This window comes from Stegostoma tigrinum, chromosome 8 (assembly GCF_030684315.1).
Source record: "Stegostoma tigrinum isolate sSteTig4 chromosome 8, sSteTig4.hap1, whole genome shotgun sequence".
NCBI classification, from domain to species: Eukaryota; Metazoa; Chordata; class Chondrichthyes; order Orectolobiformes; family Stegostomatidae; genus Stegostoma; species Stegostoma tigrinum.
This window is the reverse complement of record NC_081361.1, coordinates 92,087,298-92,114,056: the sequence shown is the minus strand read 5'-3', so window position 1 is coordinate 92,114,056 and position 26,759 is coordinate 92,087,298. Positions and strand designations below refer to the sequence as shown.

The 26,759-nt window shown below is 44.6% G+C and overlaps 1 protein-coding gene across 1 annotated transcript in view; it reads left to right on the top strand.

Moving 5' to 3' along the window:
• pigk (phosphatidylinositol glycan anchor biosynthesis, class K) overlaps positions 1-26,759 on the top strand; it is a 129,490-nt gene that overhangs the window by 5,346 nt on the left and 97,385 nt on the right. The window contains exons 2-8 of the mRNA XM_048539193.2: positions 2,415-2,468; positions 3,754-3,845; positions 5,659-5,794; positions 6,537-6,648; positions 12,271-12,367; positions 14,707-14,824; positions 17,909-18,019. Of these exons, the coding sequence (XP_048395150.1) occupies positions 2,415-2,468; positions 3,754-3,845; positions 5,659-5,794; positions 6,537-6,648; positions 12,271-12,367; positions 14,707-14,824; positions 17,909-18,019 (720 nt within the window). The remainder of the gene's footprint in view (positions 1-2,414; positions 2,469-3,753; positions 3,846-5,658; positions 5,795-6,536; positions 6,649-12,270; positions 12,368-14,706; positions 14,825-17,908; positions 18,020-26,759) is intronic.

Here is a 26,759-nt window from a genome sequence, read left to right as displayed (position 1 = left end):
AGTGTCGGAGGATGATGCATTGGATCTGGAGGTTGGTGGGGTGGTATGTGTAGACGAGGGGTATTCTGTTTTAGTTATTGCGGGGACAGGCTGTGAGGGATGAGTTGCGGAAAATGCGGAAGACACGGTTGAGGGTGTTCTCAACCACCGATGCTACCTGAAGGTTGCAGGAACAGTAACTCATATTCCGCTTGGGAACCCTGCAGTCCAATGGTACCAATGTAACTTCACAAGCTTCAAAATCTCCCCTCCCCTTACCGCATCCAAAACCAGGAGAAGTTGCGGTCCTTGAAAAACGAGGACATCTAAGATGTACAGGAGTGGAATACCTCATCCTGGGAGCAGATGCGGCAGAGGTGAAGGAATTGGGAATAGTGGATGGCATTCTTGCAGAAAGGTGGGTCGGAGGAGGTGTATTCTAGGTAGCTGTGGGAGTCGGTGGGCTTGAAATGGATACCAGTTTCTAGGTGCTTGCTGGAGATGGAGACAGAGAGATCCAGGAAGGAGAGAGAGGTATTAGAGATGGTCCAAGTGAACTGAAGGTTGGGGTAGAAGGTGTTGGTGAAGTGGATGAACTGGTCGTGCTTCTCGTGGGAGCAAGAGGCGGCGCCGATACAGTCATCAATGTAACGGAGGAAGAGGTGGGGTTTGGGGCTTGTGTAGGTGCGGAAGAGGGACTGTTCCACGTAACCTACAAAGAGGCAGGCATAGCTGGGGCCCATGGCCACCCTCTTTGTCTGTAGGAAGTGGGAGGAATCGAAAGAGAAGTCGTCGAGGGTGAGGACGAGTTCGGCTAGGCGGATGAGGGTGTCAGTGGAGGGGGACTGGTCGGGCCTGCAGGACAGGAAGAAGCGGAGGGCCTTTAGGCCGTCTGTATGGGGAATGCAGGTGTATCTGGTGTCCATGCTGGACATCCATGGTGAAAATGAGATGTTGGGGATCGGGTAATTGGAAGTTCTGGAGGAGGTGGAGGGTGTGGGTGGTGTCACAGATATAGGTAGGGAGTTCCTGGGCCAAGGGGAAGAAAATGGAGTCCAGATGAGCTCGGTGGGGCAGGAGCAGGTGGAGACAATGGGTTGACCAGGGCAGGCGGGTTTGTGAGAGGTCACCTGAGGTGATGAGGTTGTGGATGGTTTGGGAGATGATGGTTTGGTGCTCAGGGGTGGGGTCATGATCAGGGGGCAGTAGGAGGAGGTGATGGAGAGTTGGTGCCTGGCCTCGGCGATGTAGAGGTCAGTGTGCCATGCTACAACTGCTCCTCCCTTGTCCGTGGGTTTTATGGTGAGGTTGGGATTGCAGCGGAGGGCTGCACGTTCTGTGGGGGAGAGGTTGGAGTGGGTGAGAGGGATGGAGAGGTTGAAGTGATTGATGTCTCAGATTCTCCAGTATCTGCAGTTCCTACTATCTCATTAACCTGGGACTCTGGTTTACTTGTCTAGTGAAATCACCACAAAGTCACTGTTTATTTCAGTATCTCTAAATGTGCGTGCAGTCACACATGTCTTTCTCTTTGTGCCTATGTGTGTACTGACCTCTCTGTCTGCCTGTGTGTGTGTGTGCATCTCTCTATCTGTGTGTGTGCACATGTGTGCATCTCTCTGTCTGCCTGTGTACGTGTGTATGCATCTCTCTCTCTGTCTGTGTGTGCGTGTGTGTGCATCTCTCTCTCTCTGCCTGTGTGCATGTGTGTGCATCTCTCTCTCTGCCTGTGTGCGTGTGTGTGCATCTCTTTCTCTGCCTGTGTGTGCATCTCTCTGCCTGTGTGCGTGTGTATGCATCTCTCTCTCTCTGCCTGTGTGCGTGTGTGTGCATCTCTCTCTCTCTGCCTGTGTGCATGTGTGCGCATCTCTCTCTCTGCCTGTGTGCGTGTGTGCGCATCTCTCTCTGCCTGTGTGTATGCCTGTCCGTCTAGTGTACAGTTGATGCAGTAACAGTGTTTGTGCCATCTCCTCATTTTGCATTCCCCTTATTGTTGAATAGCCTGCTGATGCTTCCAATAAAGTCTTGCTCATGACGCTTACTATTTGAGACCAAGTAATGAAAGCCGCTCAGTTCCTGTGAAACCTGCAGGATTTTCTCAGTGCAGCCTGTTGTTCACTTTCTGAGAAATCACTTAACTATACACTTGAGGATCTCTGCAAAACCTGAATGAAAGTAACTTTTGAGGTTTGAAATGTTCTTGTTTAAATATGCATATTCTTTTGTGAGAAACAATTGCGAAAATAACCAGAAGCAAACACGTTGCAAGCAGTGTAATAAAATGTGAGCTGGATGAACACACTGTTGTGTTCATCCAGCCTCACATTTTATTATCTTGGATTCTCCAGCATCTGCAGTTCCCATCATCACATTGCAAGCGATGTTTGGCTTTCAGTTTGGAATTGAATTGTGAATGATTTCTTTTGATCATACAGGCTCGAGTAAAGCAGTTCTTCAGGAGCGGTCACACGAACAATTGGGCCGTACTGGTGAGATCTGATAAGTTATTGGAAAATTCTCTGTGGTTTTAAGCCTGTGGATAGTGCATGCCCCAACAGCTTGGCAGCTTTGTGTTTGTTTTCAAATTTCTTAAATTGCATGATTGAAGTTGCCTCCTCTCCAACATCCTGTAAGCTTACAGCTCCCCAATAACTCAGCATCGCTCCAGTTCTGGCCTTTTACACATTTCCAGTTCCTTGCTCCTGTTAGTAACAGCTGCCAAACACTGGAACCTGAGAATTCCTCTCCCAGCCCCACGCCATCCTGACTTATAATTGTATCAACATTCTGTACCTGGTGCATGGTGAAAAGTCTAGGATTCCCTCTCTGTCAGCTGTGCATACTTAGTACATGAGCTGCAGCTTTTCGAGATGGCAACTCACCATCACTTTCCTGAGCACAGTCAGGGATTGGGAATAAACCCTGGCTAAGTCGATGACGCCCACATCCTCTGAATGGACAATATCTACTCGTGTAGTGGGAGCTGCCGATGCTGAAGAACCTGAGATAATGAGGTGCAGAGCTGGATGAACACAGCAGGCCAGGCAGCATCAGAGGAGCAGGAAAGCTGACGTTTCGGGTCTGGACCTTTCTTGGTCCAGAAGGAAGGACAGGGTAGAAGGATCCAGACCCGAAATGTCAGCTTTCCTGCTCCTCTGATGCTGCCTGGCCTGTTGTGTTCATCCAGCTCCACACCTTGTTATCTTTAGTCAGGTGTATCTTGATGTCAGATGTTGTTTGGTAGCACTCCTGTAAAACTTAACTTTTTCTTTTCCTGTGGTCAAGGTGCTGTATGAATGCAGGTTGTCGTTGAATGAGACAACATGCTACTACTGGGGATTGGAGGGTTCTCTCAACTCCTCTCTGGCCAAGCATAGTAGTTTGATGCAGAGGGAACACCTCTTCCCAGCCCTACCCATTATGGTAGGGGACAGCACGGGGAGGTATAACGTGCCCTTTTATATTGAGTTGAGGTGTAATGCAGCAAGTTGAGGGTTAAAGCTCCTGGGCACCGTCTCATTCTCAGCTTCTGATGCCCTGATGTAGGGAGAGGTATTTGAACCAAAAAAAGATAGAGCTCTGGACTATAACTCTCAGTGACCTGACTAGGATGCCTCGTCCAGTGGGTTATTTGCAGTATCCCATGCTGTAAGCTCCTTGCCGGCAATTTCACTGTAGGAGAGGAATTTGCTGCAATCTGATTTTGCCCCTTGTCAGAGCTGGCTGGGCGCCTGTGTTGTGCTATTAATTGTTGTGTCCCTTTTTGCACCTCAGGTGTGCACATCTCGATTCTGGTTCAACTATCGCCATGTCGCCAATACACTGTCAATTTATAGAAGTGTCAAGAGACTAGGAATCCCAGACAGGTAAGGAAACCCAGAGGAATTCAAGCACTGCCTGCCTCATTGAAGCCCTGCAGAAAATGTGATCGGACAGAAACTTGACAGAGCTGTAAAACATACCGCGCTATCTGCTATTGCGGTGATTGTATTTCTGTTTGTTAATGAGACTTGCTTTGAGTTGGAGAAAAGAATGAAGTTGAATTTATATAGTGCCTTTAGGCACCTCTGGAAGTCCCAAAAGGGCTTTGCAGTTAACTAAGTAGGTTTGAAGCCTGGCCACTGCTATACTGTACAAAACAAGGTAGCAGATTCGTGTGCAACAAGTCAGAAAAACAAGTGGATAGTCCGTTTCTGTCACTTTGGTTTAGAGATGTATAATAACCAGGAGAATTGTACCGTGTGATTTTTATGTCTGTGTGAGAGGGGAGATGGATTCAGTTTAAAATGTCCTTTGAAAGATGCAGTATTAGTTTGCTGACTTAGACTTTGAGCTCCACTCTAAATGGACTGGGTGTTTCTGTACTACAGCAATGAGCTGCAGTGAACTGCAATCCACGTAGGTGCATTACTGGTACTGCCGTATTTCTTAACTTTTCTAATTTTGTTTTGTTTCCTTAAGAATTTGATCTGAAGTACCTGTACCTAGGTACTTTTGTACCAGAGATGATGCTGTAAACTTTTCACTATATCCATGTGACAATAAAGCTAATTCATTCATTCATTCATTCATTGATGTCTTGTGCAATGCATTATGTACTAAATAACTGCTTCCAGCATTTTTAGCCACGTCAGTTTTAATCCTGTCCCCCCTCTTGTGAGCTCCTCTGCATCTCTACCTTGAAGGATTTTGTTCAAGTGGGGCTCCCATCTCTCTCACAATGAACTTTATTCCATGTGTGCATCTTGATAGAAAATGTGAGCTTGACCTGCTATCCTCATCTTAACAATATTCCTGCATGTTCACTCAATGGCAGTGGATATTAGAAATGTAGTAAATAGGAGCAGGAGTAGGCTGTTCGGCCCTTTGAGCCTGCCTCACCGTTCGTGGCTGATCATCCAACTCCGTGCCCTGTCCTGCTTTCCCCTCACACCCTATGATCTCTTTAGCCCCAAGGACTATATCTAACTCCTTCTTGAAAACATTTAAAGTTTTGACCTTGACTTTCTATGACTGAGAATTCCAGAAGCCTGCCACTCTCTTGGTGAAGAAATTTCTCCTTATCTTAGTTCTAAATGGCATACCCTAGTTCCCAGTCATCAGGAACCTTCTTCCTGCGTTTTTCCTGTCTATTCCTATTACAGTTTTGTTGGTTTTTATGAAATTATGTTGATTCTTCTCAACTTCCCTTTATCCTTTGATCCATTCAACCTTAAGAACTATATCTAACTCCTCCTTGAAAATATTGTGTTTTGCCTCAGCCATTTTCTGTGACACAGAATTCTCCAGGGTTACAGTGTTACATCTTCTCTCCCACTTATCCGCCCCATCCATTCCACTGACCAATCCCCATCACTCCCTATCTATACTCCCCTGTTACCATCCCACCTACCTTCCCCAGCTTCACCTCTCCTCTTTCTATTTATTTCCAAACTCTGGTCCCCCTCCCCAATTTTGAAGAAGAGTCCTGGCCCAAAACTTCAGCTTTCCTGCCCCTCTGATGCTGCCTGGCCTGCTGTGTTCGTCCGGCTCCACACTGTGTTGCCTCTGACTCCAGCATCGGCAGTTCTTGCTCTCTCCAAGGAAAATCTCCCCCTAGGATATTCCAGTTGTATATGGTGACTGTAAATTGCTATAAGTTGATCTCAGAAACTGATGGTAATTTTTTTTTTGCCCTAGTCACATTGTGCTGATGCTTGCTGATGACATGGCATGTAACCCACGAAACCCCAAACCTGCCACTATCTTCAGTCATAAGAACATGGAGCTGAATGTCTATGGAGACAATGTTGAAGTGGACTACCGAGGCTACGAGGTGAGGGATCTCTTTCCCGCAGTGAAAATTTTAAATGCCTTTTTTAAGCTTCATTGAGTAATGTGAAAAACTCGTTTATTTATGGAGCTAGGTGTTTAGTGGGATGGACACTGGTCTTTGGGAGCTGGGTTGGAATCTGACCACCTCTGTGTGGGCCATTGTATGAAGTGGATTTGGGTGATTCACAAAATTCCTTTCAATTAGGCTTCCTCTGCTCAGGGCTGGTCACCAGATGAGCACCATTTGCAAAGTTCCCTCATCACAGTGGCCAACTCTGGTCTCTCAAAATATGATGGGATAAATCGAGGTCTACATTATGCTCGATGTCATAGAATCCCTACAGTACGAAAACAGGCCATTCGGTCCATGGAGTCTACACCGACCCTCCGAATAGCATCCCACCCAGACCCAGTCCTGACTCTGTCCCTGTCCCCCTGCATTCCCCATGGCTAACCCACCTAGCCTGCACATTCCTCGACACTACAGGGAAATTTAGCATGGCTAATCCACCTTAATCTGCACGTCTTTGGACTGTGGCATGAAACCCAATCAAACACGGGGAGAATGTCTGTGAGGAGTTTGCACAGTCACCCGACGCTGGAATTGAACCCAGGCCCCTGGTGCTATGAGACAGCAGTGCTAGCCACTGAGCTACCATTCCAGCCTATGTTGATTTGAAGGAGGGATGTTGGCCAGGTCTGTGGGGTGAATTGGGCTTCAGTTGTCTCTGCTTTATTCTCAGGTTACTGTTGAAAACTTCTTACGGGTGCTCACAGGCCGACTGCCTCCCAGCACTCCCCGATCCAAGCGCCTGCTTTCGGATGACAGGAGTAATGTTCTCATCTACATGACAGGTAGTAATGAAAGTTGAGCATGTGAGTGTGGAGGGGGAGGGAGAGAGAGAGAGGGAGAGGGAGATGATCTCTAAACATTGGACCAGCAAGAAAGAAAGAAAGAGTTTAAAATCTAGAGAAGTCCTAAACCACTTTACAACTGATGAAGTCCTTTTGAAGTTTAATCATTGTGGTCATGTAGGAAACATGTTGCCAGTTTGCATGCAGTAAGCTACCGCCTTCAGTAATCTCATAATGGCCTTGCAATCTCACTGAGTGGTCCAGATTTAGGAACAACCATTTTGGCAGGATCCCAGGAATGACCCATCAATTGTACTTCGAATTGTGCTATGGCAACTTTTACAGCCACCTTACAGAACGTTTTCACATAACGCCAGCATTTTTGACAAAGCAGCAATTCCTTAGTTCTGCACCGGAGTTGTTGACCTAGAGTTTCATGCTCAAGTCCCTGGAATGGGAATTGATATTGCAGCATTCTAACATGGATGAGGATGCTACCAACTGAGCCACATCCAACGCTGTTCGGAGGTGATTCGTTCAGTCCTCAGTGCATTTCTGAAGTCTGCACTAACAAGTCATAGTTATCCTTAGTTTGTTATTCCTTCAAAGAATGTGATCATCAAAGGTGCCTATCCCTAATAGTCATGGAGAAGGCGTGAGCTGCGTCCTTGAACCACTGTGGTCCATGTTACATAGATACATCCGCAATGCTTTTAAAGAGAGAGTTCCAGGACTTTGACCCAGTGACACTGAAGGACTGGTGATATATTTCCAAGTCTGGATGGTGATTGGCTTGAAGGGTAACCTGCAGCCGATGGTGTTCCCATGTACCTACTGTCCTGTCCTAAATGGTAGTGGTTGTGGATTTGGAAGAAGCCGTGGTCAGTTACTGTAGTGCATTTTATAGATGATAACAGCTGTCACTGAATGTTGATGATGGAGGGACAGAGTATTTGACTAGGATGTTGATAGCTGGTGATTCAGTGATGGTAATACCACTGAATATCAGGGACAATAGTTTGTTTCTCTCATTGGGCTTGGTCATTGCTTGACATTGTGTGAACGTGAACGTAATTTGCTACTTATCAGTCCGATGTTGTCCAGGTCTTGCTGCATTTCAACATGAGTTGTGAAAGGTGCTGAGTTTTGTAATCATGAGCAAATGCCCCACCTTATGTTGGAGTGAAAGCCATTGATGAAGCAGCTGAAGATGATTAAACCTAGGACACTGCGCTGAGAAACTCCTTCAGGGGTGTTCTGAAACTGAGAAGACTGATCTCCAACAGCCACCACCACCTTGCTTTTTGCTAGCCATGACTCCAGTCAGCGGAGAGTTTTCACCTTGATTCTCAATGACGTCAGTTTTGCTAGGACCCTTGTTACCATATATGTAACCTGGTCATTTTTAGAATCATAGAATCTCTACAGTATGGAAGCAGGACATTTGGCCCATTGAGTTCACACTAACCGACTGAAGAGCATCCCACCAAGACCCAACCCATACCCCATCCTATTCCTGTACTCTGCATTTTCCAAGGCTAACCCACCTAGCCTGTACACCCCTGGATGCTGAGTGCAGTTTAGCATGACCAATCCACCTAACCTGCACATCTTTGGATTGTGGGAAGAAAACAGGGCACCCAGAGGGGACCCACACAGACACAGGGAGACTATGCAAACTCCACACAGACAGTCACCCGAGGGTGGAATTGAACCTGAGTCCCTGGCGCTGTGAGGCAGCAGTGCTGACCACTGAGCCACCAGGCTGTCCTTTTGAGCCGTGCTTGGTTATCAATAGTAGAGGAATTTTCTGTCTTCTCGCACAGAGGTACAGTATTGTACAGACCTCTTTATAAACCTCATCTGTCCGCATTGTGAAGACTTTGGGTGACACCGAGATAATCCTTCATGTAAGAATGCAAAACTTTGCGTAACAGAGCCTGGACTCTGACTGTCGCAAACATTCAGGGGCTTTCCATTTAAAAAGCCTAACTCCAGTGGCTTTTGTATACAAATGCAATGTTGAGAAAAAGTCACACTGTCAAAAGCACTGCCTTTTGTTTGAGATATTAACCCTTCTCTTCCCCTGAAGATCTAAGTTAAAGATCCAAAGGTGCTGCTGTGAAGAAAAGCGGTGGAGTTTCTGCCAGTCTCCTAAACTTCTAAAACAGATGACCTGGTCATTATCTGATTGTTATTTGTGCCTGTTGCTGTGTGTAGATTAACTATGAAGTTTCCTTTATGACTAACAGTGACCACACTCAAAAAGTACTCCATTGGCTGTAAAGCTTCAGGGCAACATGATATTTGAAAGGTATGACATAAATTCATCCATAGGCCAGGTGGCATCCAAGGAGCAGGAAAGCTGACGTTTTGTGTGAGGACCCTTCAAAACGTCAGCTTTCCTGCTCCTCTGATGCTGCCTGGCCTGCTGTGTTCCTGCAGCTCCACACTGTTATCTCTGACTCCAGCATCAGTAGTTCTTATTACCTCTGATATAAATTCATCTTCTGTTTTGATGTCTTTTAAGCTATAGCTGTATAATAGCACATTGGCCCACTTAGTGGAGTCTGGTCCGGCTGCTCTTGGTAGTTAAACAATCTGAGATATGCAAATGGTTTCATTGTCACTGCACATTTTGAAAAAAAATCTGGAAAGACCATTCTATTATGAACGGATGAAAAAAAACAAAAGACAATTATTACCCGATCTCCTGTGAAAATGATGGATAGGTATGTCAAGTTACTTGGATGACCAGAGATGTTGTGACCTTGGTCAGAAAGAAAAAGGAAGCATACATAAGGTCTTGGACAACAAAGCCCTTATATAAGGAAAGTAGGAAAGAAGTTAAACAAGGAATGAAAGGGCTAAAAAGGTTCATGAAAAGTCATTAACAAACAGGACTAAGGAGAATTCCAAGGCTTTGTCAACAAATATAAAAAGCAGAGGATAGCCTGGAAAAGGGTTGGCCCATTAAAGGACGAAGGAGAGAATCTATGTGTGGAGCCAGAAGAGGTAGGTGATGTCCTAAAGGAATACTTTGTGTTTGTATTCACCAAAGAGAAGGAATTGGTGGAGGATGATCTCAGGGAAGGGAGTGTTCAGTTTCTATGCTAAGCTGCTATTTAAAAAGGAAAGAGGTGTTTTGTGTCTTAAAAAGTATTAAGATAAGTCCCCAGGTCCTGATGAGATCTATCCCAGAATATTGAGGGAGGCAAGAGAACAAATTGCTGGAGCATTGACAGACATCTTTGTATCCTCATGCTCACAGATCACTGAAGGTGGCAGCACAGGTAGGTAAGGCAGTTAAAAAAGGGCCTATGGCATGCTTGCATTCATTGGACGGGGCATTAAGTATAAGGCTAGACAAGTTATGCTGCAGCTTTACAGAACTTTAGTTCGGCCACTCTTGGAATATGATGTCACCACATCACCAGAAGAATGTGGATGCTTTGGAGAGGGTGCAGAAAAGGTTTACCAGGATGTTGCCTGATATGGGGGATTTTAGGTATGAAGAAAGTTTGGAGAGAGTGGGTTTGTGTTCTCTGGAGGGGCGACCTGAGAGATGTTTGTAAAATTGTGAATGGCGTGGATAGAGTGGAAAGTATGAGGCTTTTTCCCAGGGTGGAGGGGTCAATTGCTAGGGGACACAGGCTGAAGGTGTGACGGTGTTGGAATTTCAAAGAGATGTGCGAGGCAAGTTTTTCACACAAAGGGTGGTGAGTGCCTGGAACGTGCTGCCAGAGGAGGGGGTGAAAGCAGACACAGTAGCAGCTTTCAAGAAACACCTGGACAAATAAATGAATAGGAAGGGAATAGAGGGATATGGATCCTGTAGGTGAAGACCGTTTTAGTACGGAAGGAGACAAAATGTGTCAGCACAGGCTTGGAGGGCCGAAGGGCCTGTTCCTGTGCTTTGTTCTTTTGTTCTTTGTTCTTTTTGTATCCAGGTTAATTAATGGTCTGGGGCACAAGATCAAAACTTAGCATTGCAGCTGGTATAACTTGAATTCAATTTAAAAATGTCTGGAATCTCATTGTAAGCTCAGTATTGTGCCTAAGTAATGATTGCTGATATTCAGAAATACCCATCTGGTTCGCTGTTGTCCAAATGGGAAAGTCACTGGACCAGTAATCCAGAGGCCCAGGCTAATGTTCTGAGGACATAGGTTCAAATCCTACTCTTGCAGCTGGTGGAATTTAAGTTGGTTCTTAATTTAAAAATCTGGAAGTTAAAGCCAGTCTTTTAAGCATGAAACGATCGTCAATTATCGTGAAAATCCATCTGGTTCATTAACACCCTTGAAAGATGGACATTTGTCATGATTTTCTGGTTTGGCTTACATGTGACCCCAGGCCCATGGCACAAGGTTGACTCTTATCTGGTCTTGACAGATGAGAAACATGCAGGCCCTGTCAGCTGTGGTTACATCCTGTGAATGCTTAAGGTCAAACAAAGAACTGTGGATGCTGGAACTCTGAAATAAACAAAAAAAAACAGAGATTGCTAAGAGCAACTCAGCAGGTCTGGCCACATTTGTAGAGAGAGAGAGAGAGAGAGCAGAGTTAACATTGCAAGTGGTGTTCAGAGTTTTGAAGAAGGGTCACAGGAACTTGAAACTTCAACTCTGTTTTCTCTCCATGGATGCTGCCACACCCGCTGAATTTCTCCAGCAATTCCTGTATTTGTTTCTTACTGGGAAAGCCTTCCCATTAAATTTTCATTGTCAACATTTAGTACTTCTTGCCTATTCCTATTTGCCTGTGAGTATCAGGCCATTTCAGAGGGCAGCCAACCAGATTGCTGTGTGTCTGGAGCCATGGATGCCAGACAGGGTAGGGATTGGGTAGATTTCCTTCCCTAAAGGACAAGAGTGAACCAGACGAGTTTTTATCTCAGTGAGTGATAGCCTCATGGTCACCATCGTTGAGACTAGCTTTAAATTCCTGATTTATAAATTGAATCAAAATTTCACCACCTGCCACAGTGGGACTTGAACCTATTTTTAAAAATTCATTCACAGGAAGAGGGCTGTGCCTGGCCAGGCCAGCATTTATTGCCCATCCATAATTACCCAGCAGGCAGTTAAGAGTCAACCATGTTGCTGTGGGCCTGGAGTCACACGTAGGCCAGACCAGGTAAGGATAGCAGTTTCCTTCCCTAAAGGGCATTAGTGAACCTAGATGGGTTTTTCCTGGCAATCAACAATGGATTCATAGTTGTTGTTAGATTCTTAATTCTAGATATTTTTTGAATTCAAATTCTACCATGTACTGTGGTGGGATTTGAACCTGGGTGCACAGAACATTATCTGGGTCTGTGGATTAACAGTGCAATGATAATATCACTAAGGCCACTGCCTCCCCCTTGTCTCTAGCATGTTAACCTCTGGATTATCAATCCAGTAACATTGCCAGCATCTTCTTACAATCAGAAAGCATATGAACAGGTAGATGAAATTGTCGTGTAATGTCTCATCTGGGCACCTTGATGGGTATTGCAATTTGATTATCCTTAATGTTAGACTTGTTCTGAATTAAAGACAAGCGGATAGCCCAATGACGATTGTCTGTCTGCGTCATATCATTGTTTTGTGCTGTTTTTATATTATTAAATTAAAGGACATGGCGGCAATGGTTTTCTGAAATTCCAGGATTCCGAGGAAATCACAAACATTGAACTTGGTGATGCATTCGAGCAGATGTGGCAAAAACGAAGGTAAAGGATTGAGCAAACTGCTGTCTTAGTTCACTGGTTCAGACTGGAGTGATTCACAATCAGTTGCTCCTACAGGCCATGGTAGAGCTCCTGGAGCTGGTGCAGGCACGTAACCCATTATTCTTTGCTGATGTCAGTTGATTTAGATGTGTAGAAAGCTACTAATTGTCCATTTCTGGTTTTCACACATCTGTTCATTTGGCTGAGGCTCTGTGCTGTGAGATTTTCTGCACACTGTGCATTCTTTCTTCTCAGGTCCTGGCAAAAAGCAATCAGAATCCACTGTTTAAAAAGAGAAGTATTTCATCAGTAAGACCCTAGGGACCAGGAGCAACAGTAGCCCATTTGGCATCTTGAGCCTGCTCTGCTGTTCACTTCATTAATTCAGCTGTTCAGTGGTTGATCATTTGTTCATCATGTTCATTTTCCTGCCCTTTCCCCGTAACCCTTGATTCTTTGACTGATCAAGAGTCTATCCGTCTTAGCCTTAAGTATGGTGTGGAGGTGTTAGTGTTGGACTGGGGTTGGATCAGGCAGATGCATTGGGAGAGCTCAGAGCTTCAAGCGTTTGCTTCTCATCCATTTAAATTCAAGACAAAGGTGAGCTTCAGACTGTGATTTCTCCACCTAAACACCCTGAAAATACCACTCCTTGCTGAAGTGCCTGACCTGGAGCATTAGTTTCTTAGAAAATACTGGCAGTTCAGACACACATGGCCAGAATAATTTCAGTTGTCTGACTTCAGCCCGAATGTGTGCATGGTAGTTCGGCTTGGCTCTGTGACTGTACTCTTACCACTGAGCCAGAAATTAGAGTGCTCAACTCTCATTGCAGAAACCTGAGCGCCCAATCCAAACTGACACTTCAGTGCAGCATGAAAGAAAGCCCTGCATTTACATAGTGCCTTTCGTGACTGCTGAACCTCCCAAAGCATGTTACAGTACTTTTGCAAAATAGCTATATGTAATAGGAAAACGGTCACCGTTGTGTGCTCAGCAAGTTCCCCCAGACTGCTGTTTGACAGTGGCCAGATATCTGTTTTGTTGTAGTTCATTGAGGGATTGTATGTTCCATCTGAGAGGAGCAGGAGTGGCCTAGAATTAATGTGACATTCAAAAGCTGCCACCTCCAACGCTGCAGTACACGCCTCAGTACTGCTGTCAGCCTGGACTTGTCTGCTTGGGCCTTGAGTGTGACTTGAATCTCTGCCCTCGTGACTCAAACGAAAGAGCCACCATCTAAGCCCCTGAACTTCCTGCCTGACCTGAGTTTCCCCAGAGCGACAGGAGCATGTGATGATTGCGATAAATCATGCCCACTTACCCCTCAGTCAGTGTGATTACTGCACTCGTTACCTCATCAATTTTATAAAAGAAATTAATTCATGGGATGTGGGCGTCCCTGGCCAGGCCAGCATTTATTGCCCATCCCTAACTGTCCAGAGGACAGGTGAGAATTAGTCAGGCCAGTATGACAGTTTCACGAATGAACAAGATGGGGTCTTCCTGACAATTGACAATGGTTTCATTAGTCTCTTAATTCCAGATTTTTATTGAATTCAAATTCCACCATCTGCCATGGTAGGATTTGAACCCCAGAACATTTCCTGGATCCCTGGATTAACAGCCCAGCGATAATACCTCTTTGGGTATTGCCTCGACAAGCACCCAAAGTGTAAGCGAGGCAGGTGGTCCAACCTCCTGGAGTGTAAACAGGAGCATCGCGATTGGGATTATTACAAATTTGAAGTTTATGTGAAGCGTATTAAGGGGTACAAGAGGGAGATGCACCTGCTGCTGAGGAAGAAGGAAGTGAACAAGAAGCAGGCAGCATAACCAGAATTCCAGGAGCCACCGATTGCTGGTGGTTTGACTCTCCTCCTGAGACCAGCATCCCAATCTGGCCTGGTTGTTCTGCGGGTGATTTTTATTTTTGTGTATTATTCTCAAATCTCCTAACATCAATGAAACGTTCAGTTATCAACTCAAAAACAAAATGCTGCCAACGGAGAGTGCTATCATGTCAAAGGTGACGAACAAAGTTTGAACAAGTGTTAAATTGATGCTCCCTAAAGTTGCTGTGAAAGATCTCATGGCACTATGGCTGCTTGTAGGAGTTTACTGTGCATGAGTTTGGTCATCACATTTCCAATAATTGCTGTCCTAAAGTACCTCTGGTGTTAAGCTGTTTAGGTGTCTTGAGGTTGTGAACAGCACAATATAAATGCAACTTCTTTCCTTTATTAACTTTCCTGCTTTAATGGTCTCAGAGAAAGGGGACACTGCATAACCTGTTGGCACTGAATGAAAGGAAACTGATGTGTGTCTGCTTTCTTCAGGTACCATGAATTGCTTTTTATCATCGACACTTGCCAGGGGGCCTCCATGTATGAAAAATTTTACTCTCCAAACATTCTGGCTCTGGCCAGCAGCCAGATTGGGGAAGACTCGCTCTCAGTAAGTTTCCAGCTCTGTTGAATCTACTCTTGATGATCTTCTGTGTAGGAAAGGGATAATTGAGAAAATGTGGACCTGAGCTGAGATAAGGCAGACATTTCTGCTTCCTGCCATTGTAGAATCGGATGTTGCAGGAAAAGAGGTTGTTCAGCCCACAGCCTTCGCAGTAATTCTTGAAAAAGCCGTCCTGCTTTAGCCCATACCGTCGCATTTTGTCCTAATTCACCACCTTCAGCTGCCTGTCCAAGTCCTTTCAAAAATTATGAATGACAATAGACAATAGGTGCTGGAGTAGGCCATTTGGCCGTTCGAGCCAGCACCACCATTCATTATGATCATGGCTGATCATCCACAATCAGTATCCTGTTCCTGCCTTATCCCCATAACCCTTGATTCCGCTATCTTTAAGAGCTCTATCCATCTCTTTCTTGAAAGTATCCAGAGAGTTGGCCTCCACTGCCTTCTGGGGCAGAGCATGCCATATATCCACCACTCTCTGCGTGAAGAAGTTTCTCCTCAACTCTGTTCCAAATGGCCTACCCCTTATTTTTAAACTGTGTCCTCTGGTTCTGGACTCACCCATCAGCGGAAACATGCTTCCTGCCTCCAGAGTGTCCAATCCCTTAATAATCTTATACGTCTCAATCAGATCCCCTCTCATCCTTCTAAACTCAAGTGTATACAAGCCCAGTCACTCCAATCTTTCAACATATGATAGTCCCGCCATTGCGGAAATTGACCTCGTGAACCTACACTGCACTCCCTCAATAGCAAGCATGTCCTTCCTCAAATTTGGAGACCAAAACCCCACACAATACTCCAGTTGCGGTCTCACCAGGGCCCTGTACAGCTGCAGAACGACCTCTTTGCTCCTATTCTCAATTCCTCTAGTTATGAAGGCCAGCATGCTATTAGCTTTCTTCACTGCCTGCTGTAGCTGCATGCTTGCTTTCATTGACTGATGTACAAGAACACCCAGATCTCGTTGAACTTCCCCTTTACCAAACTTGACTCCATTGAGATAGTAATCTGCCTTCCTGTTCTTGCCACCAAAGTGGATAACCACACATTTATCCACATTAAGCTGCATCTGCCATGCATCTGTCCACTCACCTAGCCTGTCCAAGTCACCCTGTGTTCTCATAATATCCTCCTCACATTTCACACTGCCATCCAGCTTTGTGTCATCAGCAAATTTGCTAATATTACTTCTAATGCCTTCGTCTATATCATTAATGTATATTGTAAACAGCTGCGGTCCCAGCACTGGACCTTGTGGAACCCCAATGGTCACCGCCTGCCGTCCCAAAAGGGACCCATTTATCACTACTCTTAGCTTCCTGTCAGCCAGCCAATTTTCAATCCAACTCAGTATTTTTCCCCCAGTACCATGTGCCCTAATTTTGTTCACCAATCTCCTATGCGGGACTTTATCAAAGGCTTTCTGAAAGTCCTGGTACACTACGTCCACTGGTTCTCCCTTATCCATCTTCATAGATAAATCCTCAAAAAATTCCAGATTAGCCAAGCACGATTTCCCCTTCGTAAATCCATGCTGACTCTGACCTATCCTGTTACTGCTATCCAAATGAGTCGTAATTTCATCTTTTATAATTGACTCCAGCATCTTTCCCACTACTGACGTCAGGCTAACCGGTCTATAATTTCCTGTTTTCTCTCTCCCTCCTTTCTTGAAAAGTGGGACAACATTAGCCACCCTCCAATCCGCAGCAATTAGCCACCCTCCAGTCCGCAGGAAATCAGCTCACAACACCTCGAGCAGGGTCACAGTAACCCTGAGTGAATGTGCTTCTCCTTCTCTCCCCTCTAGATTTCTTGTCCATAATTTTAAATCTTTGCATTCGTTTGTTTACCCATTCAGCGGAAGAGAATGTCTTCCAGGACTAGGCCTTTTGAAACCTCTCATCTCGGCTGCATCTGTTCAGTTGCTTCTCATCCTCCTCCTCTGTTCCAAGGAGAACAGCCTTAGTTATTCAACTCTCCTCTCATAACCTGAAGCCATTTGTCATACAGCACAGAAACAGACCCTTCAGTTCAACCAGTCCATGCCGAACAATTCCAGACTGAGCTAGCCCCACCCTCCTGCTCCTGGCTCATATCCCTCCAAACCTTTCCTATCATGTACTTGCCTGAGTGTTTTGTAAAGGTTGTAACTGTGCCTGCATTGACCACTTCCTCAGGAAGTTTATTCACCATGTGAACCACCCTCAGTGACAACATCCCAGTAAAATTCCTCTATACTGTTTCTAAAGCCTTCATAACTTTGCAATATCCTCTCCAAACCCCTCGCTGTCTAGGCTTGGAACTGTATTGCAGTTCCTTCGCTGTTGCTCGGTCAAAACCCTGGTGCTCCCTTCCTTCCTGACAGCACTGAGAGTGCCCCTGCGCAAAGGCAACAGTGGGTCAAAAAGGCAGCTTCTGCCGGGCAGTTGGTGATGGGTAATAAATGTTGGCTAATTAAAGGAAAATGTTTGAGTAATATCAAAGTACATGTGGATGCTGGAAATCTGAAATGGAGGATCTCAGCAGGTCTCGCAACGTCTGTGGAGAGAACATTAATGTTTCAAGTCCAGTATGAACTACCTCCTTGAGTTCTGAAGAAGACACATCCTGAATTTGAAATGTTAACTTTGTTTTGCTGTCCATGCGTGCTGCCACACCTTCTGAGATTCTTCAGTATTCTCTCTGTTTGTTAAAGAAAAATAATTCTTGAGGGCTACAGCCACTGAACAACCTGAGGTGAGACTAGTTCTTCTTTGGTGAACAAAAACAGTTGTTGCTGGAAAATCTCAGTAGGCCTGGCAGCGACTGTGAAGAAAAGATCAGAGTTAACCTTTCAGGTCCCGTGACAAAGGGTGGCCCGAAACATTAACTGAGAGTTTTTCCTTCACAAGTGCTGCCATACCTGCTGAGTTTTTCCACCAACTTCTGTTTTAGTCCCTGATTTACAGCATTTGCAGTTCTTTGGTGAAGTTTGACTTCTTCTATGTCACAAGCTTTGAACTTGGTCCAAATCTCAGTTTTCTCAATGACCAATTAACATTTTAATCACCTTTCTGTTAGCATCAGCCAGATCTCGCTATTGGGGTCCACCTGATGGACAGATACACTTACTATCTCTTGGAGTTTCTGGAAGATATTCATCCAGCCAGCCAGAATAACATGAACGACTTGGTGAGTAGCCTTGATGCATTATTCCCATGAAGGAGTTAGCTGTGGCCAAATCAGTTGCGCTGTTGCCTCCCAGTCAGAATGTTGCAGGGACCAAGCTCCCCTAATAAACCAGCTGACCCTCAGATACAGGACTGAGGGAACTGGAGGCCCCCGTCTTTGGGTTGAGATGTCAAGTCCAGGTCATACCTGACCTCTCGGGTGGATCTGTGAAGTCCCATGCCATTATTTGGAGTAGGACAGAGCCACTCTCCTTGCTGCCCTGGGATTGGTTTAGTTTCGGAAAGTTGGTCGGCATGGACAGCTTGGACCGAAGGGTCTGTTTCCACGCTGTATGACTCTATGACTGTGTGATATAAGCAAATAATCTGGCCACTTATCTTGCTGCTATTTGTAGAATCTTGCAATGCTTCATCTGACTGTCTTGTTTCTTCCACCGCAACATAATTACATTTCAAAAGTACATCTTTGGCTGTAAAATTGATTGGGATTTCCTGCAGTATTGTGTTAACACAAACCTTCCCCAGAAATATATCCTCATGCTCTGTTGTGTTAGGGATTAGATAGGAAAACTAGGAGCAGAATTTTCCAATTGCTGACTCCGGTCCTGGAGTGAGAATGGACTCCCGAACTTGCGTGGAATACTGAGGATTCCGGCCTCTCGTCTAGAGTCAGACTGTAGAATCCTCAGGTCTGCAGCTACTCACGAGTCAGTGTTGTTGATTATAGTTGCATCTCAGAAAGAAAGGCAGCAAGAGTCAGGTTGGGTTTTGAGGCCTGCTGAGGACTGCAGTGTACAAAGACTCCTGCCTCTGAACAAAAGCTTCTTCAGGTTCAGGCCCACACGACAAGAACTGATGGCTTAGGAACGGAAATTGTGATATTGCAGTCAAACAGCTTGGTTGTCAACCTGCAAATCCTTCCAACACCTGCAAATAGTGGGTGGTGAGAGCAGGAGAGATTGCTGACCGGCCATGTGAGGGGAAGAATGCTAAACCTATACCGTCACTACCTGAAGCCTTTCAAAATGAAATCCCAATTTAATTCACAGCTAATGAAGCACTTTTGAGATGTAATGCTACCAGGACCTCAACTTGGAGCAGTACAGCATAGTACAGGACCTTCACTCCATGATGTTGTGCCCAACTTTTACCCTAATTCTAAGGTCTACCTAACCTCCACCCCTAACTTATGCTATCATCCATGTGCTAAACCAATAGCCGCTTAAAGGCCCCTAATGAGGCCGACTCCACTACCCTCTCAGGCAATGCAGTCCACGCCCCAACCGCACCCTGAGTAAAGAACCTACTGGATGTGAGTTTGCTCGCTGAGTTGGAAGGTTCGTTTTCAGACGTTTCGTCGGAGGCTCACTGATGATGTTACCTAGAATGGTGACGAAACGTCTGAAAACTAACCTTCCAGCTCAGCGAGCAAACTCACATCCAGAACCTCAACCTGAGCTACAAATCTTCTCAAAACTCGCTAAAGAACCTACCTCTGACGCCTCCCTTATATCTACCTCCACTCACTTTAAAACTATGCCCCCTCGTAATAGCTATCTCCACCCAAGCAAAAAGCCTCTGGCTGTCCACTAGATCTATACCTCTGATCATGTTGTACACTTCTGTGAAGTCACCTCTCATCCTTCATCGTTCGAAAGAGAAAAGCTCTAGCGCTCTCAACCTTTCCTTGGAAGATCCTCCCTCCATTCCAGGCAACATCCTGGTAAATCTCCTCTGCAGCTTTTCCAACACTTCCACATCTTTCCTGTAATGAGGCGGCCAGAACTGGACACAATACTCCAGATGTGGCCGAACCAGGCTTTTGTATAGCTGGAGCATAACTTCACGGCTCTTGATCTTTATCCCTGTATTAATGAAAGCTAACACACCATACGCCTTCTTAATAACTCTATCCATCTGGGTGGCAGCTTTTAGGGAACTGTGGACATGAACAATAAGATCCCTCTGCTCCTCCACACTGCCAAGAATATTTCCGTTAACCCTGTATTCTGCTTTCAAGTTTGTCCTTCCAAAATGAATCACCTGACACTTTTCAGGGTTAAACTCCATCTGCCACTTCTCAGCCCAGTGATGATGTCCCAACTTCTTTACTCAAATACCTGAGCAATGAAGGCTTGTGCCAAATACATTCTTAATCATACCGCAGACGTTCCGTTACCGTGCTTGGTAACATCCACAGTGCAGTCTCTGATGAAGCTTCGGTGTGTTTTCCCACCTGGCTTTTAAACCCTGGGGTCTATTGCGATGGATTGCCTCACTTTCGGGTTTCCTCCATAGTGGAATGGGGTCGAGTTCGATGTGTTTATTAATAGCCCGCTTCATGGAGTGCCATGCTTCCAGGAATTCTTGTGCTTGTCTTTGCCTAGCCTGTCCCGGGATCTTGGTGTTGTCCCAGTCGAAGTCATGGTTCTCCTTGTCCATGTGGATTGAGATGAGTGAGTATTGGTCGTGTTTTTTCGTAGCCAGTTGGTGTTCATGTACTCTTGTTAGTTTCCTTCCTGTTTGTCCGATTTAGTATTTCTCAGTCTCTGCAGGGGATCTTGTAGATGACGTTGGTCCTGTCCATGGCAGGGAGTGGGTCTTTAGTTCGGGTGAGCACTTGTTGTGGGGTTGATGTGGGTTTGTGTGCCACTCTGATACCCAGCGATCGTAGAAGTCTTGTGAGTTCTGATGTGTTCCTGATGTAGGGTAGCATGATGAGTGTGTCAGGGCGTGTAGAATCTTTCTGATGCTGTTCCTGTAGGCATCTCCTGACCCAGTTCTTTGGATATCTGTTATCCTTGAACACTTGGAAGAGGTATTCCTCCTTCTCTTGACATAATTCCATGTTGATGCAGTGTGTTGTTGCTCTTTTAAATAATGTTAGCATGCAGCTTTGTTTGTGTGTGCTGGGATGGTTACTATTGAAGTTCAATATGTGGTCTGTGTGTGTGGCTTTTCGGTGTACTTTCATTTGCAGTTCCCCACTTGTCATGCGCTCTACCTTAACGTCCAGGAATGGGAGCTGCTTGTTCTTCTCCTCCTCTCTGGTGAATTTTATTTCGGTGAGGGTGTTGTTTATGAGTTTGTGTGTTTCTTCTAATTTGATCCATTTAATGATGACACAGTTGTAGTCTACGTAGCCTGTCCGTAGTTTAGATTGGATTTGCGGAAGGGCAGCCCTTTCCAGCCTTTGTATCACTGCTTCTGATATGAGTCCGGATAAAGGCAATCCCGTAGGTGTCCTGTTGATTTGCTCGTACGTTTGGCCGTTGAAGTGGGTGGTCAGGCATAGGTCCAGTAGTTTTAAGCATGTTGTCCTTGGAGATGGTTTCACTGGGGTCGTGTTCTCGTTCAAATAGTGTTGTCATTGTTTCCCTTGCTAATGGTATGTCTATTGATGTGAAAAGGGCGGTGACATCAAGCGATATCATGGTCTCTTCATCCTCTATCTTTATGTCTTTGATGGAGTTGAGGAATTCTTGGGCTGAGTGGATGGAGTGTGGTGATTTGTTGACTTGGTGCTTGAGTCTTCTTTGTAGTTCTCCGGCTAATCTGTGTGATGGAGTGTCTGTTGGGAGACTAGGGTTTGAGGGGGCCTTCCGGTTTGTGCACTTTAGGGAGGCCGTAGAATCGGGGTGTGTTGTTTCCTTCGGGTTTCATTCTTAAGTCTGCTTTGTTGATCTGCCCTGTTTGTTGAAGTCTTTGTAGCGTGTATAAGATTTTGTTGCCTAGTTGTGGTGTCAGGTCAGTTTGTACTGGCCGGTATGTGTTCTCGTTGGCGAGCAGTGCTTGTGCTTTGGAGATGCCCTTTTTATTCATTATCACTGTCATGCGCCCTTTGTCTGCAGGTAGTGTAGTGATGTTCTTGTCATTCTTTAATCAGTCCAGGGCTTGTCTTTCCCTTGTCTTTCACCTACCATCTATAATGCAAATTTGAAAGAGTAATGTATCTGAGTCCCTAGGTCTGTCTCTCCTACAAAACTACACAGGGTTCTACCATTAACTGTGTAGGCACTGCCCTTGTTTGTTTAACCAAAATTCAACACCTCGCATTTATCCAAATTAAACTCCTTCTGCCGTTCCACAGCCAATTGACCCAAATGATCAAGACCCCTTTGTAATCTTAGGCAGTGATTAAAGACCAAAGGCAATGGCTTCGATCTTTCAAATATTTGATCGAATGAAATTTCTGTTGATCCCTTATTGGATTTTGGATTACCAGTCTGATATGAATTGTGAATGATGTCATATAAATGCTAGTTTTTCTCGAAGCATTTTCTTCTCCATCTTAAGCACCACATCCTTGTGTAATTAAGTTAGTCCTTAAATTTACATAAGTTTTTGAAAGCGAATAAATATGAAGCCTGAGTGATGAATAACTTTTTCAGTGGAATTTTACTGGTAAAGTTAGTGCCTTTAAAATTTTCTATCAGTGTTTGCAAATAAAAGGCGTTTTAAAAATTTGATGAAGTGACAACATTGACTTTGGATTAAAGTCAATATCTGAACTTTGGTTTAGTTAGCTGATTTCAATCCTTGTGTTAATAAGGCTGCAGACACATGTTGGATTTTAATCATCTTGTACTGAAGGTGAGAGATGTTCCTGCTGGGGATTTTCACACTTTCCACTTTGAGTGGCTGGTTTTGGCACTGAATACTGCCAGGTTGGATGCAGATAACTTTACTCTGCTGCTGTGAGGCCTCTTGGACCTGAGTTCTAAAATATCCCCTGCAGCAGGTGTGTGACATTTTCTCATTCCCAATTTTGCATCAGCTGTCAGGTGACTTCTTGAAGTGAGGGTGCCAGTAGCCATCATTTTGCAGCTCCCTTCCTATCTGCGGTGGTGACATATTGGACTCGATGTTAACTCTGTGTTGGCCTCCATAGATGCTGTCAATCCTGCTGAAGTTTCTCCAGCACTTTGTTTTTATTTATTCCAGTTTTCTGCCGAGCTGCAGCAATTTTGTGCAGGGCGTCCATAGCCCAGTGGAAGTAGGGTGGAAAATGCCTCTGTTTTTATTGTCCGTATTGTGAAGAAGCCGCAATGGGAAATTAAGTGCGAGAATTTGCATTTATATAGTGCCTTTCATGAGCTTGGGATGTCCCAAAGGGGTGCAAAATCAGTGAAGCGTTTTTTGTGGAGCTTTTTGGGAAACGTGGTAACCAGTTTGCAAAGAGCAAGATCTCTGAAGTTGCGGTGGGGCAGTGGTCTCATGACTCGTTGTTTTAACCATGTTTACAGAGGGATGACATGAATCAAGGGGCATTGAGGGAATAGGTAGGAAGTGGATTTGAAGTCACAATCTGACTAGCCATGGCCTTTTTAAACAGTGTGGAGGGTGTGAAGGCCTCAAATGACCTCCTCCTTTCCCTAATGTTGAAGTGAATTGAATTAGCTTTATTGTCACATGTACTCAGATGAGTACAGTGAAAAGCTTACAGCTTGCCACTTCCGGTACCAAGGTACAGATTCTTCAGCATAAGTTCTTTGGGGGAAAAACAAATAGAAGAATAAAACATTAAAGGTCCAGCATTGCAGATCATGGGAATAAGTTAGAAAATAGAAATAAAAGGTCCAGAACCCAGTCCCAGCCAGCACCTAGCCTTCAGTCTGCCAGGCTTCACCTCGAGGCTTTTGAAAAATGCATATGTTCTTATGAATTGACAGCCTGTATTATACACTTAGGTTGCTAGAGTGGGATTTGCATCTATAACCTTTTGATTCTGAGACTCAAGTGATGCCTGCTGAGCAATGGCTGACAGATGAAACGTTATGAACCGACATAACATTTTGTGACCCTAGAATTGAACAGTTTCCCAGGAATCAGCTGTGTGTTCATGCAGCAACATATCCTGCAGTCATTCTGAGTGTCACTTACACAGAACTCGCCATCAGTAAAAGGCTGTAATGTTTTGACAATCTTCATGCAGATCCATAAGAAAAGAAGTTATCCTCTCTGCAGGAAGCTCAAGAACTCATTTAGAATGTGGTGTCTTTCTTTGAAATTGTGTTTTTTATCATGAAGGAACACTTTACAAAGTAAAAGCCCATAAAGACTGATAAAAATCTATGGTTGAAAGAATTCAAACACAATCAGCCTCCTGAAGAATTGTGTAGTGAACTGAGAAATATGTTTCACATCAGGAGTGCTGTGCAGATGTGACTTGTTTTGTAGATGAGCGGTGAGCTTTAATCTTGTCCCGTTATCATATTTCTAATTCTGAGAAAGCCAGATGAAATATCTCGCTCACTTCTTTGAGCGGTAGACTTGAAGTTTAAGGTTTTTGCTGATTCAAAGTCTGTTCCCAAGTTCAGAGAGACTGATCTGGTGAAGGAGGTTCTTACTAGCATCAGCTCATCTCCTATCCAAGCCAGAGCTGGGCCTACGTATGAAAACAAACCAAATTTGCTGACTGAACGAAGCTAACTGTGAAGACTCAAGGTACCAGGACAGTAGTTTGGGGAAAACATAGGCATATCAAAGAATTTTTGTCAGCTCAAAGTTTCATGACAAAGCCTGACACTAAATCAACACACCCGGTGTGATTTCTGAATGTCATTCCATAATTCCTCACCAATTTTACAGATGCATGGTGGCATTAGTGTGCACTGCCCACAAGTTGCAATGCAGTAGTTCACCAAAGCACCTTCCAAACCCACAACCACTGCCATTTACAAGGACAAGGTCAGGTGATCACCACTGTTTCCAAGTTCCCCTCTAAGCTGTTACCATCCTGATTTAGAAATAAATCACCATTCTTTCACCTTCACTGGTTCAAAATCCTGGAATTCCTTCCTGATCAGCGCTGTGGGTATCCTTATACCACAAGAACCACAGTGCCTTGTTGCTCACCATGGCTCTTTTCAGCAGTTAGGAATGGACAATGAATACTGCCTGAGCTAGCGACTCTGACATCGCATGAATGAATTAAAAACAAAGAATCCTTAAGGAAGGTTAAAAAAATGTCCAGAAATTACAGGAAAAACTCAGGGCAGAATTTATATTTTGGGCCCAGTGATCCTTCTTCAGAGTAAAGTGGAGGCAGGGTTAGTGTGGGCATTGAGAAAGGCATTGGATGTTTATTTGGATAAAATGGTCTGCAGGGAATTGGGGACAAGGCAGAAAATTGGCACTAGGTAATAGATGGACCGAATGGCATCCTTCTGCACTTTTTTAAATTCTTAATTATTTTACTGTTCGTTGAGCCTTACCTTGTACAGTTTGGATCATAACTAACCTGTGAGATGCTTGTGCACAGTATAAATGGTGGAAATATACTGTGGCGCTATTAGAAATACAGCCTGAGAATGCGGCAAGAACAGATGCATGTGGCAAATATTTGGATAAAAGTTAATCTTGTGTGAAAGCTGACCCCAGTTTTCCAATGATCAATCAATCAGTGGTCAATTATTCATTACTTACTGGTGCTTTCTACAGTTTAACAAAAGCCACGCGTAGAACGTAGACCATAAAACAACAAGGAACAGGCCCTTCGGCCCACCATTCTAAACTAAATCCATCTGCCTGCTCGTGTGTCTGTCTAACCACTTCTTAAATATTGCTATTGCATCTGCTTCTACCACGTCCACTGGCGATGCTTTCCGGGCCACTCTCTGTTAAAACACAAACTTGCCTCGCACATCTCCTTTAAACTCCACCACCCCCAGGCTCCCCTTTTACAGTTTCCTTCTGCCAGCCAGTCAACACAAGTGATGTGTTGCTCATGACTTATCATTATGGCTTTGAAGAACAGTAGTAAATATACAGCTCAATTTAAATTGGAAAATAAGTGGCAGAACGAGTTAGTGAGCATTGACTAAATGGTTCTGCTATCAAACACTGAGCCAACAACTTAACTCCCTTAGAAAGGTGAAAAAGCCTCACAATACAGAGCGAATGTAGGTGCATTTCATGAAAAGAAATGATTTAGTACTCACTCAGAAAGCAAAATTTCCCAGTGCAGTAACTAATGAGTTCAGCCAGGTGAAACTTGCAGGATAAGTTGCCTGATTGGAACTGTTAACCTGGTCCAATCAGAGGGACTTGGTTGACAGGTAAGAACAGGAGTGTCCCTTCTTCTATGCCTATGTCTGTGCACTGATGTCCTTGGAGAAGGAGCACGCGATATCATTTGGCGCTCTTGATGCCTTTCGGGAGCGGTGGGCCCTATCACGTGTGGACAGCTTTGTTTCCTCCACAATCTTTACTTTGATTTGATCTCTACCGTTTTCCTTCACTTTCTTTCACATAGGTTTGCCCCCTACAGGAACTCTGCTTGATACTGATATTATGATCACATGGATGATTTTCGTGGTGGTGGTATGTTAATAAAATTATTTGCGTACCTGGTGTCTTTTCTTAAAAAAAACAAAAAGGAACAGGAGTGTCAGAGGCTCTGTTCACCCTGAGAGTTGGCTCTGACGGAACTAGATCAGTGTCACATGTAAATAAAAGGTGACTTGGTGACAGGATACCAGCCTCTGTAGACTTATTGCATACAGCATCTGCTACTGAACCCTGAGGTATAGTCATCAAATTCTATCATTTTGTCACACAGTGTTGTGGAATGAATATGTATCAGTTATCCTGCTTTGGAAATCTGGCAGAAACACCAATTAAATTTCAGTGTTCTAACAAATGAGACTCTTACCAAGACCGGTTTAGAAACTTGTAAATGCGAGTGGTCATGCAAGAACATTGTTCCATTACATGATGGATGGCACAAAACCTAAGGC